This window comes from Rhinichthys klamathensis, unplaced genomic scaffold (genome assembly GCF_029890125.1).
Source record: "Rhinichthys klamathensis goyatoka isolate OS25496 unplaced genomic scaffold, OSU_Roscu_1.1 h1tg000165l_1, whole genome shotgun sequence".
Classification (NCBI taxonomy): domain Eukaryota; kingdom Metazoa; phylum Chordata; class Actinopteri; order Cypriniformes; family Leuciscidae; genus Rhinichthys; species Rhinichthys klamathensis.
The window spans coordinates 2,236,383-2,258,960 of record NW_026606697.1 but is presented as its reverse complement, the minus strand read 5'-3'; the positions used below and the strand labels follow the sequence as shown (position 1 = coordinate 2,258,960).

Here is a 22,578-nt window from a genome sequence, read left to right as displayed (position 1 = left end):
GCCCACAGTGATTGGCTGAAAGGGGAGGGGTCTCTGTCAGTGATTTAATCATAGAAATATTGTAGAACCAGATATCATGTTGCCATATTCAAATACAGGTTTTCAAATAAAAATGTTTCCATATTCAATAAAGATTTTAAAATGTAGGATAAGTGTCACTATTAAACAAGTATATGTTCAGCTAATTGTCAGCCTCTTATGTCTGCATCTTGTGAGATTGGAGAATTCAAGCGACAAATGATGTTTAATAAACAAAGTTCGGGAGAAGCACGTTCAGATGGTCTATTCAAACAGCTTGAGAGGAGGCATATACACAGCCGACTCACCTATTTACCTCAAGTTTTCTGAATCCCTCCGCCACCCCAACTCCTCTGGGGAGAACTCTGGGTTTAGGCTCATTTTCTTTTGCCATTTTTGCCTTTTTAATTATGATAGGACAGTTAGTAGGCAGTAAGCGAAGTGGAAGAGATAGAGGGGGGACGGGATCAGGAAAGGTCCATTAGCTGGAACTCGAACTCGGGTTACCCAATGTTTTATTTTCCATCATTCAATGCATTTTGCCTGTACATAAATGAACCTTTATGATGTGTCGTCGCAGATTCAAATCTATGAATCAAAAAATGTATTGCATTTATGTAGAAAAGGATCAGCACCCAAGTCTCTATGCCTATTGCCTCAATGGTGTACAGTGAATTTGGTCGGATTGCTGAGGCGGATTGCCAGCAACAGCCATTTAAGGATTTTTTGTGATTTGGTCTTATTGACTTTTTACAGATTTAGGAGCTGGTTTTAGAATGCATTTTCTAAAATGCTTTGTGAAATACTTTTTGAACAAAAATTTAGGAGTCCTAAAATTAGGACTGACACGCCCATTATTTTTAAGAGTTTCTCCTAAATTGGCAAGTTAGGAGCTACCTTTAGCCTTAAGATGTTTTGTGAATATGGCCCCTGGGCTAGCAACCCAAAGTGGGTCTACTTGGGAAGGGGTTGTCCATTCAATTACTATTATGCCCAGCATGAGAGTTTTTGGAACAACTAAGTGGCTAGTGGCCAGAGAGAGTTCAGCCAGAATGGCTACTATTGTGATTTCTCTTGAGTTGACACATTGTCAGAAGCTTGCCAGTGTTATCTGCACTGATCCACTCTAAAGTACACGGTTATCATGACTTAATTCTGTGCTCCTCCATGCAAAGAGAAGTTGTGGTAATTTAGTTTTGTTGGCGCAAAGTCTAGCTTATGGCTCACAACAGCAGCTAGCTCATTTTGGGCTTTCTAGATTGACTTAAAAAATATCAATAATATGTCAATACACCCATAACTATGAGTCAACTAAAATGTCAGACTAGATTAGGTGTTTTTTCAAACTGGGGCCCAGGGGGGCATGAAGAAAATATAAGGGAAAAATAGTTAACAGTTAAAAAAAAATTGCCATTACCATTTCATTCTGATTTCTAAATTCCTTTTAAAAATCATGAGATTAATCGCAAATTATTGTATTTTGTTTGAGAGATATACAAAACAGAATAGATAACTTGGCAGAAAGTAAAGATTTTCCAGATTTTCCAGATACATATTTAGGAGGACAATTACAGTCTGTCAAACATTTTTCTATTTCACAGGTAAATATTTTTGGTCCAAAATACTGCTCCATATAGCTTTAAATATTAAATGTCAAACATGTTTGACTGACTGTGATTGTGCTGTACAGACAGTACAGACTACGAGCTTGTCACTGGAAACTCATTTCATCACTCCTGGTTCATGACACTGAGTTAGAGATACAGGAGTTGTTAACCTGGTTCCTCTGGTTTCTCTAACTTCTCAAGCAGAGTCGATGCAGTCCTCTCCATCGTTTCTGTGAAGGCGTATCGGTGCTCTGTGAGGCTTTTAAGGAAATTAAATCAATGACTGAACATCAAAGTTGTGTTAAATGTGCTAGAAGGTGGTTCTCTAATGTTGCCCTTAATTAAAGGCTGGATCGATGACCTTTTGTGAAAGGTCTGCTGGAGTCTGATAGCAGCTTCTCTCCATTAAAAGTTTAGTTTCACTAAGACTTTTGACACTCTTCTCACTCTTTTGACTCCTGTAATGAAAAGTGTTTTATAAATTCAATAATCACTGATTTGTCCCAAGTAAATTTCTGCAAGCAAGCAGTGGTGAAACATTACAGTCACATGTAAGGTGAATTATTGATTTTAAATGGTAAAATATATTTTTTTATTATTATTATTATTTAAATCATATTTACTTTTAGTTATTATGAATAATATATTATTAATATTTATTTGTAATATTATTATTATTAAATGTTGATTTAATTTTTAAGATTTTAAAGTCCCCCTGTAGTCAATAATTGTATCCCTTAAAACTCATCTTTGATCATCAAAATGACATATTTAAACGTTTTTTTTTCCCCTTGAAAGAAATGTCTTCATGCCTCAAAATAGCTTGAATGTAACTCTACACCCTTGTCTCATTTAGTATGAGAAAATACTCAGCAATGGTGTTGCAAGACTAAACAGTGAGGAATATTTGGCCACTGCCAACTTTGTGATGAAACAACATCTCTTGTGCCCGAATACAGAACAACTGAATACATTATGATTAGAAATAAAACATTGACGGGAGAGTAGAATAACTATTCCTGCTGCGCTATGCCAATCAGAGATGGAAATTGTGGTCCATTCTTTGGAAATCCCCAATGAGATATTAGAAAGTTTTTTTTTGGAGGGTTGGAGGTGGTTCTCAATCAAAGAAGAAAACCACATTTGACACATTGAAGTATAGTGAACTAAGAAGTATTAAGAGGACAAAGTCTGAAGACAACATCAGAAACAACACTCTTCGGAGTCAGTCACTACGTTTACATGCAGCCAATAACCCGTTCAAAACCGGGATATTAGCAATAACCCGGTCGCGCACGGCCATGTAAACACCGGCAAAAACCCGAATATGCTCATATCCCGGATTTTAAAAACCGGGATATGATACCTGGGGTACCCCTTTTCTAACCCGAATTTTTGGTCATGTAAACGCGCATCGGCATATCCCCATAGTGATTTGTGTTCTGCGCATGTTCTATTCGCAAGGAATCTTGGTCTTTTGAGTAGAGGAACTTCTCAGCGCATACAAAAACCCACGTGCAGTATACCGGAAGTAAACATGGCGAGACGCAACACAGCATACTTTTGGAGCGAGGTCAGTACCAGCACCAAAGCGCAAACAAAGGCGATCGCTATCTGCCCCGAACTATTCATTATCCGCGTGCTGCTGCTATTGTTGTTGTCTTTGGATACAGGAAGAAGAATCGGAAATGACGCATATTGCGTCTTAATGTTGTCCGTACGTCTTGACGCTAACCGTGCGTCGCCGTTTACATCGGGATATTGCAATTCCATATACAGGAGAAACTCTCTCTGCTCACGCATGTAAACGGGTTATTCCTAATGTTTCAGAAACCCGAATAGTGACCTTAACCCGACCATAACCCGGAAATTGGCTGCATGTAAACGTAGTCATTGTTTTATAACTCTTGTTTCTCAAAAAGTGCTTTCATTGAGCAAGAGTGCAGACCCACGGGGGGTATGTGGGTCAGGACTGTCAGAATCAGCCTGCCTTTACACAAAGTGATGGGTCTTTTGCCCCTTTTCCTTTCCACCTCGCCCCCTGCCCATGTCTCCAGGCCTTGGGGAAAATGTTCCTTTGGCCTCCATTAAGAGTGTTCAGTGTTGCTCCCCAGCACTCTTGCCACTATTAGTCGAGGAGAGCGACAGTAATAGTGTTGAATGCCTGTGGCATGAGGACAATTCCACACAGCAATGGCAGTCCCAAACTGCAAACTCACACCACAGACCTCAGAGCGGCTCCACGCTGCTGTTGTGTCCTTCTGAAGGAGGTTGCCTCGACTTTGAGATCATCAAGAAAGTTCATGTCAATCTCCACTGAGACTGACGAAGTATGCAGTTTTTTGTTTTGACCATTTCCTTGCATAATAATAAGTTTCAACCAAATTACCAGTTTTTAGCATGAATCAATAGTCAGCAAGGAGACATTAAAATGATGAAAAAAGTCAGTAAAGACATTTATACTATTAAAAAAGATTTGTTGCTGTTCTTCAAACTTCAAAATATTGAATATCAAAACAGCATATTAAAATGGTTTCTGAAAAATCATGACACTGAAGTAATATAAAAATAGAAAACAGTTATTTTAAGTTGGAATAATATTTCGCAAAATGACTGTCTTTGACTGTATTTGCAGTCTTGGTGAACATAAAACTTTTCTTTTAAAATAAATAAATTCTTACTGACATTCAAGGCTTTACAGATACGCATCCTAATACATTTCCGCATCACACTGCTTTTCATTTACCAGTGTACTAAATAGTTCTAGTTTGAAATTTGTGCAAAATTATTTTTTTGGTGATGGCCAAGAAAAAAAATTCTGTACATTTAAAATGTAAGTTTTATAAGGCTGGAGTCAAAAATCATGGATCATGAAATGAAAGAGTAAAACAATCCATGTGGTTTTCCAACAAATTATATCAGAACTGCATTTTAGTGCTTATGTGCTAAAAGATATGTGGATAAAAGACTGAAAACCGTTGCGTGCATTACTGGAAAATGTCGTGTTACTGCAATTTAATGGATTTTGTGTGTGAAAATAGCTAAGAAACATTTCAAATCTTGATGACCATGATGGCTGTCATAATATCTGTAACTATGAATCCCAGCAACAACTTTGTTACCATAGTGAGCTTTTGTAAACATATTTTTAATTTCTTCACAGACAAAGACTCTCAGTTAACACCAGGAAATGTGTTTGCAACTGGGATTCTGTTTTGCTTTTATGCTTTTGACAATAATTCGGAAGCCTGGTTCACATTTTTAAACCAAAGGGTTTATCTATCGATTATCCTTACGGGTCTGATCACAACAGACATCACACTTGGTGCAGCTGGCGATAGTCCGTCTCCCCCTCAATGCCATCTGTCTGGTATGGATCCACCGGGGAGAAAATCCTATGTTGGCAGAAGTTTCCCTTTTGAACTGATCTAAGATCAAATTCCCTTTCCACAAACCTCAATCTCAACCACAACAACAGAAACCACAAATCTGACTTTAGATCAGCACACAAAAACAAGTTTCAGCCAAATTAAGAGGCTCATCCCATGCAAACGGCCACGTTACTGAAAAGAAATTGTGACCGCCGTCTCACATTTGTGTTTGATGTCAGCCAGCATCATCCGAAGACAGACTCATCCTGCGCTGAGATCAAATGACGCTGTGAAGTTTTAATTAAAAACCTTGATTAAAGAAAGACACATTTTGCTTTGAAAGAAGGACGTCAATTTCTCATTACCTTAAATGCACACATGCAAACACACCAATAAACACTGAAAAAGAAGAAAGGGAGTTTGTCTTTGAGGAGGGAGTGTAGAAGTCTCTCTTTGGACTTTAATTATGATTAAGTTCATTAATCATTACCCTCGATAGTGAATTACATTCCAGGTGTGCTTAAACCCATACTATGATGCTTCAAACACTAAACTAAATCCTCTAAGGGTAGTTACACAGAGGATATACTGTAAGGTTGTGGAACAGTGAAAACAAGTATCTGTCTTTAGAAGTTTTTCGGTAACACTTAATTTTGATTGTCCACTACAAACAATAAGTAACTTTGCAACTACATGTCAACTAGCAGTCATTAGAGTGTGTCTGCTTAATATCTGCTAACACTTTATTTTTATGCTCCCCAACAGACATTCTACTGACTATAAGTCACTTTGCAAGTATGTGTTAACTTATTCTACTAACCCTAACAGTCTACTAACAGTATATTACTTAATTAGTTGACATAGTTGCAAAGTTTTTTATAGTTACTAGAATGTCTAAAGTGGACCATCAAAATAAAGTGTAGCCAGTTTTGCCCTCTCAAAGACAAACAGCAGAAAAAAATGCATATAAAAATGGCAAAGAACTCAAGAAGTGCAAAATGGAGCTGATTCAATCATGCTATTGTAACTGGTCAACAAAATCCAGGTCAAATGACAATGCCAACATAGCAGATGTAATATTTATACCACACAACTGCATATGGAATAGAAGAATTTGGAGGCCTGTTTCTGGCTTACAAGAGTAAAAAAAAAAAAAAAGAAAAAAAAGGTAATTGTGGGTTTAAAATAAGAAATAGTCACATTCGATATTAGGTCACACTATGAGCAAGTATGAGAAATACTTTTATTTATTTATAAGTTTATTTTTTTTTTTTTTACTCTGAAAGTGGAAACGGGCATCGTCAATCAAAATGGAAATTTCTATATACACTACAGTCATATGCTGTTATTTTCAAGAATATTTAAAAACAGCTCTGTCCCTCAACAACAGCTAAATGTGTTTCCGAAACAGGCAAATATGTCAATTTATAACTTTTGGTCAAAGTAATTCCATGCAAAAATTAAATTTCAGTGTAACAATGAGTCAACTGCAATAGTGAGGAATAAAAACAACACAAGTCTGTAATACCCATTTGAAACATTAACAGATCTTCTTAGAATTTTTAACCCATTTTAAACCATTGATTGCAACATGATGTAGGTGATATGATGCATTTGTGTTTCTTCACTATCATAAATCCTTGTTTGACTTAATGAAACCGACAAGAATTATAAATAAGAATTTATTTTAAAACATTAAAAACAATATCATTTACATTGTGACTACATGAACACAGCTTCTTCATAAAATGCGCCCGTCGTTTGGACTTTCGGCCAATACGCCAAAACTATGAGGTGGCCACAACTGCAAAATAAAAGCACAGCAAAACAAAATTATTTAATTTCATATTAAATGAAACAGTGAAATGCAACAATGAAACAGTTCATATTAAATTAAAAATTAAATATAGCATTAATCTACTTTATATTATAGTGCAGAAACAACACCTTTTCCTTATAAGACCCTGTAAGAAAAAAACACCCCTGTATCATTTGCCTTTGAGTTTCCAATCAAGGGCTGACAGAAGGTGAGGAGACCTGTTTACAGGGTCATGGGCACGAGACGCTATATGAGACGACAGCTGAAAACAGTTTCAAATGAAGACAGCACACAATTTTTTAGCTAGTTACTGGATAACCGTACTATGAAATAATTGATTTGTATTTACAAAAAAAGTAAAATTCAGAAAGGATCATTTGTATTTCTTGTTTGTGGAAAAACAATACACATGAAAAAAAACAAAAAAAAAACATAAAATGGCAACAGTTCAAACTCAAAAAGCTTGAGGTTTGGCCTTTAGGGAAGCGTATAGGTCACAAGAAACGAGACTGTATCCTCATTACCTTTAAGCAAACGCGTCCTCGGATCAAGGCATAGGGAATTGGGCCATAGCTTCGGGAATCTGTGGAATTCCGAAGGTTATCGCCTTCCAGCCACACATGCCCTCTTGGTACCTAGATTACAGCAGGATGGGAAGAGCAAAATGTTAGATCATAAATCTAACTGAAAATTAATACGATTTATTCGGATTGCAGCCACACCAAAAATGAGGTCTAAAAGGATCCTTTGACTCATGCTTCACATGCAACGCACAATATTAGTTCTCCCAGATTAGAGGATAAAGAAGAAGTTCCTAACAGTGAGAAAGTTCACATGACTTAACTGCTCATCTCAGATGGGAATGGGATCATTTTTACTGACCGCTGGGGCCTCGCACCCAACCCCCCCTTTATCCTCTCGGTTAGGGGTGAAGCCACGCCTCCATGAGCTGCTCCATGGGTCTAGACCACGGACAGACCTGCCAGGCTGGGCCGGCAACCGAGCGAATCCTGATCCACACTGACATCAATTAGGAATAATCTCATCACACAGGGAGAGTGGGGCTGTCAAGCCCCTAATTAAGTCCCCTACACCCCCTCTATATGTGAGGCGAGGGTGAACAACACATCACGTTGTCATTATAAACATAACAGTATATGGAGACGCCTATCTGGCACTGACCAAACTTTAATAAGAATTTTTATCCCCCCCCCACCCCCATATAATCATATGAAGATTTCCACACAGTAGGATTTTATGTGCTCAACTGTTAAGAAAGCGTACTTACGGTCACGCCAGATATCTAACAAAGCCGTTTCATGCTTCAACGTGTGAAAAACAAAAACAAACATGACTTACAAAACGATTTGCTGACCTTCTGTATTGGTAACAAACTCATCATTGACAAATGCGAAAAGAACCGTGATTATAAACATATGTCAGCGTGTATTCGTCTTGCAGTCGACTCTCATTAGCATGAAAACATATGTTTGATCCCATCCACAAGAAATCTCAGCCTGTCGTCATCTGCTGTTCAGAAGCGAAGCTTTTGTCCTATCTGTCAGCCAAGCATGCGAGACTTCACACCATACTGTGACCAGACACAAATGTTGACAACCCTGCATTCGATCATACAAATGGGAGGCATGTTAGAAACATCTTGATTCTGGTCAACAAAACACCTCTACAACTAATGTAAATCAGTACTATAGGGCTTGTCTTATCTTTGACTTGCATTCCTAGCTTTGTTTTACTACAACCTTTTTTATTTTTTGGTAACTGAATAGAGTCCTACAGGGATTATGTCATTTTGTAGGCCAAACCAGAAGTCCACATCACCGTTGTTCCCTTGACAAAATACCAAAACGTTTTTTAGGGGCCAAGCCCTAAAGGGGCTGATATTGCCAGGATCGGATGAACCATTGGTTCGCCATTTCGAATTTTGTCATACATTTCAATATTTTTTAAATGATTTGACATACAGCATCGCCACAAAATTAGATAGGGATTGTTGACAGCATGTCCTGAAGGTACCTGAGAAGTTCAGCTCCACCTAGTGTTCCAGAGATATAAGCATTTTTGCAAAAACACATAACTTTTGAAAACATTGTCCAAAATTTGTCCTTTTGTTCCCCTGCTTATGCCGATTCAGACAAGATCTCATTTGACATTTTTCATCAATGTGCCTGTCTGCCATGTTAAATGAAACGAAAAACTGTTTGTCCAATTTTGTCCAAATTTGATCATAATGATCTTTGGACCGAGCCGCACAGAAATGACTGAACGGATATTCACTACCGTTTCTGAGAAATACCTCTCCGAAGTTGACCTTGTTTGTTGTCTTATGTTAGTTAGCTTAGCATGCTAATTGGTTGCTGACTGCATGCTAACTTTGCTAACAGCACTCTAATGAACACGATCACACATTTTCCCCTGTTTATACTATAGGTCTCGTCCATTAACATATCGTGGTTTGGAGACATGCAGTGCAAAATAGCTGCCTAAGATCACACAGCCAAATCAGTAATTAGCCTTCTATTTTTGATTGACAAATCCTTTACTTTCCCAAAGGCATTTTATATAGAGAAAGAAACAAATCATCCTGTCATACTGAAGGTAGTATTTACTTGCCAAGAGACTTTTTTTCACAGATTTGACTATATTAGCATTAGTTTTGTGTTTTCTGTCAGCTATAAATAAGAATCAACATAAAACAACAACTGTGACCTTGCAACAAAAATGCAGCGAAAGACAAAATGGCCATTAGGCTTTTATGCAATCAGAATTAAATCAGAATGCAAATAAATGCAAGAAAGAAGACCAATCGCAATTCAATATATGTAAATAATCGCTGTTAATTTTGAATAGCATTCTAAGTCAATGGGAAATTTTCAAACTTTAATCTTAGATTTTAAAAGGAGAAGAAAAAGTATCAGAACATTGATGCCTAGTAATTGTTCTGCAATTCATTAAATTGTCATTGTAATCGGTTTAGGTTTGACTAGTACTGAGAGACTGAGCAAACTTCAACAATCTTTTTCAGCTGAGGCTTTGTATCTCTTTACCTTAAAGGACTCCAGTGACAGGCCTTTCTTTCTCTCCTTTCTCTTCATCACTTGCTCTACTCATCTGTCACTAACACTAACAGCTTCGGGAAAAATTACAGGCCAGAACCGCACACAGGCAAGGTGAAAAAAAAAGAAAAAGAAAAACAAGTGATACCAAAAAGCAATAACAGCTATTTCAGTGAAAGGGTGGCTATGCTCTCTCTGGACCAATAATAACTGAGAAACAAGCATTTGCTTCTTCCACAAGGTAAACGTTTTACCCAATGGACGTGAATGCATGTGAAATTCAAATGCATACACCTTAAGAGTAAACGCAGTGGTTCATACTAAAAGAAGAAAAAAATGTAGTTGAAGACTTCAGAAAGTGTCTATGCATTATGAAGGCAGAGCTCATGTCAGTGCACTACAGTAGGTACTCACGTAAGTGTGTGTTTTAAAGATATCAGATGGTCCACTGGTGCAGACTTTGTCCCCCTCCAGTCCGATCACTCTTTTACAGATGTTCATCTTCGGATCAAAAGGACTTTTGGCTATTACAATATCCCCTCTGGAAGAATGTAACAGGTGAGGTCAAAAACGAAGCCAATAGTTTGGCATGAAAGTATGATCAAAAATAAAATAAACACTAAAGTAAGCATTTCATACACACTCACTTTTGTATTCGACAGAGGTGACGGCTTACTCGTTCTGAGAAAACCACATTGTGGTTAGTGATGGTGGGTTCCATGGACGGTCCTGAACACTGTTGTACAGTAGGTGAATTGTGGGTAGCATTAAGAATTTATATGTATTTCTTTGTCTGTTTCACCAAATGATTTGACTAAACATCTCCAGGAAACTTACCGACACAAATTCACCAATATACTCAAAGGCACAGTGAGCGATGCAGCCATACTGGACGGTGTAACCAACAAAGCTAACTGTCTTCACAAAGAAACCACGAAACATCCTGCCACTCCTCACAAATGCTGAAATAAAAAAAGAGTCTATATTTAAAAAATAATCATTCACAACCAACATTAATATTGTCATGCAGGAGAGATTTGAGCACATTTACTGATTTCCTTCGAGTTATAAACCAGGTTGATGAAAATTAAAGTCTGAGATTGAAACTTAAATTTAGTTTTCAGGAATAGTGACAAGAAATTACCGGAGTGGAAATGGAAAAGGGAAGTCGGCATGAAATGGAAATTCATTTCCATCAAATGTAAATCTATTTTCTAAATGCATCTTATTGTGCAAATATTTAAAAAAATTAACTTTTTTTTTTGGAGTTTGTAATTTTCAATTATAATATCATCACCTGCATAAGAATAAAGCATGTGCAAATTTGAGCATGTTTAAAATTTAGTAGTTAATGAGCTTTCCGAACGGCTAGTTGAACTGGTTTGTTCACTAGTCGGTTTTATTATATCTTATTAAAAAATAGCACATGCTTGTGTATGGCAGTGTTGTTATTGGTAACTTAAAATTATTTTCAGTAATTAAAATAAAGCTGTAAAATAAAACGGTAACACTTTACAATAAAGTTCAATAAAATTGTTAGTTAGCTGCTTAGTTGACATAACGAACTGTGAAATTATTAATCTTAGTTAATGTACATTTAAAAAATTACTAATACAGTAATAAAATAAAAAATGTTATGTTTATATTATTTAATGGATTTGAGCTAACATGTACTAACAATGATTATTTGTATTACCCAATGTTAACAAAGAGTAATAAATAAGTTAACAAATGTATTGCTCATTTTTAGTTAATGCATTAACTAATAGGACCTAATTGTAAAGTGTTACCAATAAAACATTAGATGAAAAACACAAACTGATAAAAATGATTTAAAGGAATAGATGAAAATCAAAAAATAAGAATTTAATTTTTTTTATTCTGTTTATTCTAAACAAAATACATTTTAAAGAATGTTGGTAACCAAACAGTTGACGGCACCCATCGACTTCCATAGTAGGAAAAAAAAAAATACTATGGAACAGGTTTAGAACAACTTGAGGGTGAGTAAATGATGACAACATTTTCATTTTTGGGTGAACTATCCCTTTAAACTAATTTTTTTTTTAAATATCAAAATAAATGCTAATAAATATTATGATAGTATAGAAATAATACTAAAATAATATGTATGGCGCTTTCAAGACACATGAATTAAATCCCAAATTTAGATTGTAACAACATAAATTAATATTTGTATTAATTATCAAATGATTAGTTGACTCTGGAGCTTTAACCGCTACACCGTGACTCCAAATGAAAACCTAAAATTTGCATGGAAATTCTCAATTGGAAATCTCACTCAGTGCCAAAAACTGACGTCACATGCCTGTGCCAGAGGGTCGAAAGTGTCTTTTAAACACTTTGTCACTGAGGTGGTGTTGGTGGGGAAATGCACCTCACACATTTAATGCTAACGGTTAAAACTGTGAAACCAAAGTGATCATTAGAGATGGTGTTTCATTCTCAGTAGCCTCTACAACCCATCAACAAGGCACAAAGGTCGCTCCTTGTGCCTTGTTGATGGGTTGGGCATCTGACCCTGTCTGAAACAACCCAATCTACACCTGTGGGAGCAGGTGACAGCGCTTGCAGGCACAGGTTCATCTCCTCGAACTCAAAAAAAAAAAAAAAAAAAAATGAAGAGTTACGCTATGGCCATAGCAACAGAACACAAGGTCCTTTGTTTGTCCTCGCACCCCGGCTCTTTAACTGATAAAACTGTGGTGCGTTGTCTGAATAAACAGTCCATCCTCACTCAAACTATTGACTTTTCCTTGGCCATCAAGCTAGCAGGGTGCGTGAGTCAATAAAGGTCATGTTTGGATGTTTGTACACATCCATGAAACCTCGCTTGACAGATAAACAGCTCAAAAGATAAACCAACACTTCAGTGGTGTGCCGTTTGTCAGTTTACAGGCTGGTTCATAACAAGAAACTCTAAAAAACGAGCTCTTGCGCAATTAGAAAACGAATCTTCAAAAGAACAACCGCGCTGGATGTCCAATGAAGGATAAACCTCAATCTTTTCTCCTGAAACAAACCAAAGGAATTAAGGCGACCCGGCCGAGCAGAAACTAAACGAAACCGAGCCCTATCCCAAAAGCCCCTATTGCCTCGGGAATGACATCTCCAATATGGGGCGGAATTAATCCCCCTGTCCCCTACTTCCTCCATCTCAGTCCCAGGCCAAGTGTCAGGTGTCTGTCTCCGTGTGTCATGGAAAGTGCTACACCTAATCCCATTACCCACCAGCCATCTCTTCGCCCCATACCTCCGTCCCCGACACCCCTTTCAATCCATTCCGGTCAGACATTGAATCCACACCTTTGAATCCTCATAATTACGTCGGATACCCCCAACACAAGCACGGTGTACGAGAGAGTTAGCTCTTCTACCCGAAGGCCCCCTCCGTCCAGGGATGTTTCTGCCTGACTGGATGTAGTCGTATCTCAGGGAGGCAGTGAAAGGGCCAGCTGTTGTTTTGCTTATCAAACTCCAGGGTGGGGCGAACAAACTATTGTTTCTGGGCCGTTTTCCCTGCCAATTGATAGTGGACACAGATTCTCTGCCTGAACTATAACATATACTGTACGCTTTGCATTTAAATCGCTATATGCTCGTTATAAAATGCATCTTTTGGGACACAACAATTATCATAATTTTAATAGTAAATATGGGTAATTGGTAACCCGTAAGTTACTCTATACGGTGAAAAACTGTAATAAATCTAATGGGACACTTCATGTATAGTTTTACAGTAAATTTCCAGGGGTGTTTGAATTTAAAGACGCAACTTTTCTGAGGATTTTGCTGTGCAAACTGTCTAAAAACTAAAGCATAGCATACTATCAGCATAAAGCACTTCTATTAATACTTCTACTCAGCAAGGATGTTATATTGAACATGCGTGATAGTATACAAAATATACATTTTTTAAATGCTGTTTTTGATGTATGAAATTTTCTTGAGCACCAATGGTTTAGAATGATGTCTGAAGGATCATGCGATTCATTCAGTATTGCATTTACGCAAATTACATTTTAAAATATATTAAAATAGAAAACATTTATTTTAAATTGTAATCATTTTTCACAATATTACTGTTTTAACTTAGTGAGCATATGGGTCTTCTTTCAAAAATATAACAAAATCTTACCCACCCCAAACTTTTGAACGGATATAAACTATTAAACAATAGACAACAGGTCGACTCGACTCGAAATGATTCAGATTCTGTTAACAACAAAGCATGTTGATCCAGAAATATTCCTTTAGTTCTGTCCATCATTTTACTTTATTCTGATTGGCTCTATCTTTCATTCTTGTCTTGACCCTAAGAGACTCTCAGGCTCATAAACCGGCTCGGCAGAATGTGTTGCGGAGAACACAGCATCCCCAAATACCGTCTAGTCGTCCAATCACCAGCACGTCACTGTTGTGGGCGTCCAGCATAGGTGAGGATTAAGGATTTAGCATAATAAGATTACACGGCCAGTGAATGATATCAAGAGACAGTCCATATGCGGCCGCCTGGTTTTCCACTGGCACCCTGTGTGTGTGTGCGAGGGACTGGGTGAGTCAGCTGCTTGAAATCAAATGGAGTTTAGCCAAAATCAAACAGACCTTCAGACAATTGAGATTAAATCTCTATTTCTGAACATTCCCCTGTGTGTTCAGAACAAGCACTATCTGCCACATGATTCCCTAGACGGGGAAGTGACGGACCAAAATGAATTGTATCTAACAATTGGATAATTAACTCCAAGTCTCCCCTTAATCCAGGATTACACAGTACAATGTATGTATTTATATATATTTGCAACACTGAGTCACATAGAGCATCTCTGGAGAGCCATCTGTGGCCCCAGACCCCCAAAACCCATAATGCAACAGAAGGGAGAAAGGGTTCCTAGAGTGCTGAGAAGCAGGTGGCATCAAAATGCCCTTTTAATCCTATAAATCTGTTGTAAAAACAAACTTCTGAAATTGAACAAATCTCTTGAGAGTGAGCGGCCATCAATGTTGGTTTAGCAGCATTTAATCTGATAAACTGCTCTAAAAAAATAGACAGTTTGTCTTGGCAACAAGTATGACAAAAAGAAGAAAAAAAGAAAAAAAAATGTTTTATTGAGTATTAGATAAATAAATCAAGCTGTTACATCATGTCTTGAACTCATGGCATGGGTGTTGACTTAATATGGCAGCTGAAGTAAAAATAAAAAGTTCAAATATATGAAATAGTTTAATAGACCATAGAGACTCATTCAGTTGCACATCTGTTTTAGCAAAAAAAAAACACCTAAATTAAAACAGTCAAAGCGCTATTTAAACATTTTGGCCTACAAAGCAATTTCGGAGGAAACTAAAATATTTGACTAAGTTTGCCTAGATTCTGGTTCATCACTACATACACTCACCTAAAGGATTATTAGGAACACCATACTAATACTGTGTTTGACCCCCTTTCGCCTTCAGAACTGCCTTAATTCTACGTGGCATTGATTCAACGAGGTGCTGAAAGCATTCTTTAGAAATCTTGGCCCATATTGATAGGATAGCATCTTGCAGTTGATGGAGATTTGTGGGATGTACATCCAGGACACGAAGCTCCCGTTCCACCACATCCCAAAGATGCTCAATTGGGTTGAGATCTGGTGACTGTGGGGGCCATTTTAGTACAGTGAACTCATTGTCATGTTCAAGAAACCAATTTGAAATGATTCGAGCTTTGTGACATGGTGCATTATCCTGCTGGAAGTGGCCATCAGAGGATGGGTACATGGTGGCCATAAAGAGATGGACATGGTCAGACACAATGCTCAGGTAGGCCGTGGCATTTAAACGATGCCCAATTGGCACTAAGGGGCCTAAAGTGTGCCAAGAAAACATCGCCCACATCATTACACCACCACCACCAGCCTGCACAGTCTTAACAAGGCATGATGGATCCATGTTCTCATTCTGTTTACGCCAAATTCTGACTCTACCATCTGAATGTCTCAACAGAAATCGAGACTCATCAGACCAGGCAACATTTTTCCAGTCTTCAACTGTCCAATTTTGGTGAGCTCTTGCAAATTGTAGCCTCTTTTTCCTATTTGTAGTGGAGATGAGTGGTATCCGGTGGGGTTTTCTGCAGTTGTAGCCCATCCGCCTCAAGGTTGTGCGTGTTGTGGCTTCACAAATGCTTTGCTGCATACCTCGGTTGTAACGAGTGGTTATTTCAGTCAAAGTTGCTCTATCAGCTTGAATCCGTCGGCCCATTCTCCTCTGACCTCTAGCACCAACAAGGCATTTTCGGCCACAGGACTGCCGCATACTGGATGTTTTTCCCTTTTCACACCATTCTTTGTAAACCCAAGAAATGGTTGTGCGTGAAAATCCCAGTAACTGAGCAGATTGTGAAATACTCAGACCGGCCCGTCTGGCACCAACAACCATGCCACGCTCAAAATTGCTTACATCACCTTTCTTTCCCATTCTGACATTCAGTTTGGAGTTCAGGAGATTGTCTTGACCAGGACCACACCCCTAAATGCATTGAAGCAACTGCCATGTGATTGGTTGATTAGATAATTGCATTAATGAGAAATTGAACAGGTGTTCCTAATAATCCTTTAGGTGAGTGTATAATACTGAACAGCAGAGTTAAAGGTACAATATGTAAGAATTTTGTAATAAAATATCCCAAAATTACTTGCACAGTGTGATATATTTCCTGCAGTTGTGTACTTACAATGTCCCAAAAGTTCCCAAAGATTTTTAATTTCAGAGAAATTCCAATTTTAAATAATTGGCCGTCCCGGAATTTTCACTTGTCGCCTGTCGATGACGCAATATCCGCGTTATCCCTGGTTTCCTCTCGTCCCGTACGAGCATAGTAACCATGGCGACAGACGTGGACAACAGCGTTACGTCTAGCTGCAGTTGTTTCGTTCAAATATTATGGACCATGGCAAGCAGACTTTGGGGGAAAAAAAGGAGAACTAAAACGAGGATCAATATCAGCGTGGCGTTTTCGAGATGCCGAGAGCTCCACGCCCGTGACTAACTTCGACTTGACAGAGCTCTTACATGTACTTTATTAGACAGGTGAGCAAATATACAACTAATCAATATTATATAGTTAAACATGATGAAATGTTAGAATATAACTGTATGTTATTCTAATGTTGATCTAGCTTACTGCTAGTCTTATACAGCCAACAAACTAACACACAGAATAACATTATAACTTTCAACACACTCAAATGCAGTTTAGTGTGATAGACCAAGTGAAACAGCGCTGCGTTACCTCACAAGCTTCATTCGTCAAATAAACTGATCTGTGTGAGTAATTCTGCACTTGCGGGTAGTTCAGTAGAATTAAATGTCCTTATTCCTTTATATCCGCAGGACTCACGTGTGATATCTGTCTCTCATTAGCAATCGAGCCCTGCTTCATACCACAGTCATGATAAAAACATCAATGTATTCACTCATCCATAAGCATTATTAGATCCTTCGGCATGACGACAAGTTCCATAATTCAACTGGAATTTTGCGTCATCAACCTACGACTTTGTTATTGAGGTTAAGCGACCCCTAGAGGCGGAAAAAATTACATATTGTATCTTTAAGATATTTGATTTTCCAAAATAATACAATTACACCACCAGTACACTATCAGTATATTATGCATAAATGTACTACTTTGGAAAATCAACTGCGTTTTAAAACCCTCTCAGCTGATATCATTTGGAGGCACACGTTTCAAAAATTTGCAGTAAAAGTCAAAGATTTCTCTTTAAGAGTCAATTACAGTGCAGTATAAAAGCAAAGTGTGCAAACACCAATTCAGGCATTGAGACTGATGTCACACTTGTGTAAAGGTCACTATGACTCCATGCCACCATCTAATGTGCTTACACTCCGCTGACCTCCTGAAATAGCAAAGAAAATAAACAGCAGCCCAGCTGCCCAGGTGACAGTGGAAACGATGCAGTGCTGTATTTTTGAGCGCCATTGTTCATGATTGCCGGACATTCAGAACTAAAATGATTACAAGAAAAATTGGTACAGGAATAGTCATTTACTAGTGCATTGACAGAAAATAGCTCCCATACATAGCAAAAAACAATTAGCCTAACATTGATATATAAGTTTACATTTCCAAGCATTCCTATTGCCATTAAAGGGTTAGTTCACCCAAAATGAAAATTCTGTCAGTAATTACCATCATGTTGTTCCAACTCTGTAAGACTTTCGTTCATCAACACAAATTAAGATATGTTTGATGAAATCTGAGAGCTGTCAGTCTCACTCCTTCATAGACTGCTAGGTAATTTCATCTGCCGGCCCAGAAAGCTTAAAGACATCGTTAAAATAGTCCAAGTGACTACAGTGGCTCAACCTTAAGTTTATCAAGCGACGAGAATACTTTTTGTGCGCAAAACCGTGAGTTCACGAGAGCGCCACGACGCATGTGCGAGAACTGAGAAGATGACGCTCACGATCATTTGATGGGAAAGTGTGAAAGGGAAGCCATTCATTTTGCGGCATTGGTAAGGCAGTTTTAAGTTTTCTCGTTGGTTTCTCACAAGGGGGTAATCCATCGACCGGAAGTTGAAGCCGGCCGGGTGCCGCCATCTTGTAGCAGAACTTCACTTGCGTTAGCATTTCCATTGACTCCCATTCATTTTGGCGTCACTTTGACAGCGAATAACTTTACATCTGAGGCGTTTAAAGACTCCATTTGTCCATTATTTATTTCTAAAGAAACATGACAATGTATAAAGGGCTCCATTACCTTCTATGTTACATTATGGGCCTGTAGAAACAGTTTTTGTAAAAATAGGCTAACGATTGCATCATAACCACTCGACTCTCTGTCGCGCTGTACAGAAATTACCGTACAGACAGGAGGAGAAGCTCGCAAGCAATCGGGGGACGTCCCGTCAAGGGAGAAGCCCATAGATAATGAGTCCATAAAAGCAACGGAATACTTACTCCTGCTCACTCACGCCAAAGAACTCTTTGCTCAAGTTCCCCGTCTCTGCAAGATTAACGTTGGCAATTTTCACGCACAGCTACTAGAAGATTTACGTCTGTCAGACAGGTTGCTCACGTCATCAAGCTTAGTTTGAGTCGGTTTGAGTCTGCGCGTCAGGAACGGAAGTGCTCAAAAATCGCTAAAAATGGGCTTCAACTGTCTCAACTGAGTTCCAATGACATGGCTCTGTCCACTTCTTATATACTGTCTATGGTTTCTCACGATTCGGACATCCAGGAAATGCACACTTTAGAACCTTTTTAAACGCTACATCATCGAGACCCATCTGCATCATCTTCTCAGTTCTCACGCATGCGTCGTGTCGCTCTCGTGAACTCACGTCAGAGGCCCACACGGAAGAAAATGAGTAGTTGAATAAAGTCGTTATTTTTGTTTTGTTTTTCGCACAAAAAGTATTCTCGTCACTTGATAAACTTAAGGTTGAGCCACTGTAGTCATTTGGACTATTTTAACGATGTCTTTCTTTACTAACTTTTCTGGGCTGGCAGATGAAATTACCTATCAGCCTATGAAGGAGTGAGACAGCTCTCAGATTTCATCAAAAATATCTTAATTTGTGTTCCGAAGATGAACGAAAGTCTTACGGCGTTGGAACAGCATGAGGGTGAATTACTGACAGAATTTTCTTTTTTGGGTGAACTAACCCTTTAATTGTAATAATCCAGTGAGATTTTTGTATGCTCAAGGAGTCGGACAACAGCCGGTGCTCCACACGGAGATCTGATCTCACCATCATCGAGTCCATCTGGGATTACATGAAGAATCAGAAAACTGAGGCAGAAGAACTTCCAACATCTCCAGGATGCTTGAAGAAACCTACCTGCAAAGCTACAGTATACTGTGAAAAGGTTTTAGGCACTTGTGTATTAGGCCTACTTCTATTAGCTAAATCAAATTAATATGTGACCACCCATTGCGTTTAAAACAGCTTTTGTCCAGGTACACTTGCACATAGTTTTCAGGTATCTTTGTTGGTAGGTTTCTTCAAGCATCTTGGAGACCTTCTGGATTTAATATGTCTCAGTTTCTTTCTGGTTCTTCATGTAATCACAGACAGACTCGATGATGGTGAGATCAGATCTCCATGTGGAGCACCGGCAGTTGCCAGACTCCTTGTGCATACAAAAATCTCACTGGATTATTACAATTAATGGAAAAATTAATGGTTGGAAATATAAACTGATATTACCTACTGACACACTACAGCAAAAGATAGCCTATAAATAACTGGCTTAAAACCTTTTTTTTTTGGTGAAGATACTAACATGCCTAAGATAGATTTTTAAACGAATTGTTTAATGTTTAAAATCTTAAAACTTTAAAATATTATTTGGAAGGACAGCGTATGGTGTGAAATCAGTAGAAAAAAAAGTGAGGAATCCAATCTCAAGGCTTGCTTCACAGCTTCTTATCACAGCCCATCTGAATTTAGACATACATGAGGAGCTCGACTTTGGGAGCTTCTGTGGGACTTAAGAAGATTACATAGATTCGAATAGTGTTAACTAAGATGGCGTTCCCCCGAGAACCCAGATGGAAGGAAGATGAGGAGGGGGGAACACTGATGTTCTCGATCTGTGTGGCAGAAGGCAGCTGAGGGTGGCCTGCCTCGCACTGCTCTCTTTGTTCTCAATGGATCGGAGAACTTTGAGATTTGGTAATCGGGAAGCTATCGGTGCAACTATCAAAAAGAGGCTGGTGGATGGAGCTGGGACGGTGACACCTGGTTGCTGGTTGATGGAGGACAGATGTCAGCACGCATGACATAAAGGAAACCTCCCTCAATCACGTCATTTTTACAACAGTCCAATGGAGATCAAATGAATTTTAAAAGGCAGATAATGAATAAAGCCAATTACAGAGTCAATCCCCGTAAATATGAACAAAAGCGAAGCAATTTCAAAGGATGCTGGGCTAGTTCTGTAACAATGACGTGACATAAAAAGACTAATCTTTATTAAAATGACCTTTGACTGCAGCCTGAACCCAAGATGGAGCTGAAAGGCAAACAGATCTTATCAGATGTGCCAAGTTAGGCCTTCTGTTGCGGGAAAAAGAGAAACCTTACAATTCTCTATTCATTTAAATGCCCATCCCTACCAATTAGCCTGCTTTGTTTTTACAGGATAGATATCCTTTATTTCGTATTGGAAAAAAAAATCAGATTTTGCAGTTTTTGAAGGAGAGAATAAAATGACCTTCCTGTGGGTCACAAATAATAGTTACCACAACCCTATAATTGTCCTGGCATCCAAGATTATTGCTTTCCTTTCAACACTAACGCATACAAACCCTCCGCAGATGACAATCTAACTTCCCTTCTGAGCAATGCCACTATATTCTTAACCTCAGATTGTGGTAGCAAAGAGAATCACATTGGGGAAACCCAAACAAGCTGCTCAGGAAACATTTGACATGTTATGACTGTTAGCATTAGCACTGTGTGGAACAATCAGATATGAGTTGATAAAGCTGACATAATAAAAATAACATAAGCGATAGCAGCATCTGGACAAACTAAAAAGAGCACCGCTACACTATGGTCCTGTCTAGTGGAGATGTAGCATTTTTATGTACAGAAATTAGAAATGATATTATTAATGATAAGACACCCACTTTTATGATGGATAATACCACGGTTATTATATGGATGTTAAATACTGATTTGTGTCTAATTTATTATGTAAAAACTACCACAGCAATGCAGGGAATTGTGTATTGTGTGTGTGTTGGGTGGAAATTGTGTATTGGGTCGGTGTGTGTGTAATGTACGTATGTGAGTGTGTGTGTGTGTGTGTGTGTGTGTGTATATATGTAATGTTTGGGGTCAGTAAGATGTATTTTCTCACCAAGGCTGAATTTATTTGATGAGAAATACAGTAAAACAGCAATATTGTGAAATATTAAAATTGAATACAGTAGGCTATATTTTTTTAATAATTTTTTTTATGTTTTAAAATGTAATGTATCCCTTTATCAGCATCATTACTCCAGTCTTCAGTGTCACATGATCCTTCAGAAATCATTCTAATATGCTGATTTGCTGCGCAGGAAACATTTCTTATTATGATCAATGTTGAAAACAGTTGTGGTATTGAATAGAACAGAAGGTTCAAAAGAACAGAAATTCATTAAAATAATATATATTATAAATATGTGCGATACATACTATTAAAAATATAATAGTAAAAATGGTTCTTTATTCTGATTCTGACACGTATGCAAGCATGCATCTTGATTCATTGTGCAATTAATTCATCAATAAATATACCGTTGCAACGGAAGCTTCAGCTTTTACAGTCACCGGTGATGAACTGCTTACAACATTTCTTGTCTAAAGTACAAGGGACGTAAGGTTTTTGGGTTACAGCTCAGATAGCTGTCAGTTTTGAAACATCGATGGCATAAATATTATCTACAGCAGTAATGTCATGTGTGATGGAATTATAATAAACACTATAGTAATTTGTACAGTAATCCTACCTGGTTCGTGCCCATTGACAGCGTGCTGTTTGTATTCCTTGATCATATGTTCACTACGCAGCTGCAGTCAACCTTGAACTCCATTGCGTCATCGTCGTTAACCAAGTCTCTTTCTGATTGGCTAAGAACACAACAATTCGTTCGCTGATTG

The 22,578-nt window shown here is 38.1% G+C and overlaps 1 protein-coding gene across 2 annotated transcripts; it reads right to left on the bottom strand.

Moving 5' to 3' along the window:
- Positions 1–6,609: 6,609 nt before the first annotated feature.
- Positions 6,610–22,518, bottom strand: immp1l (inner mitochondrial membrane peptidase subunit 1). Of its 2 annotated transcripts, XM_056259196.1 has the most exons (6): positions 22,428–22,517; positions 10,727–10,851; positions 10,537–10,625; positions 10,304–10,430; positions 7,340–7,450; positions 6,610–6,800 (listed from the first exon to the last, which is right to left on the bottom strand). In XM_056259196.1, exons 1-6 carry the CDS (start codon positions 22,471–22,473, stop codon positions 6,738–6,740), a joined length of 561 nt encoding a protein of 186 aa, XP_056115171.1. In that variant the 5' UTR covers positions 22,474–22,517; the 3' UTR covers positions 6,610–6,737. The 2 variants fall into 2 exon arrangements, with proteins under 2 accessions (XP_056115171.1, XP_056115172.1); XM_056259197.1 differs by lacking the exons at positions 6,610–6,800; positions 7,340–7,450 and adding an exon at positions 8,031–8,434 and having other exon boundaries at positions 22,428–22,518.
- Positions 22,519–22,578: the final 60 nt, after the last annotated feature.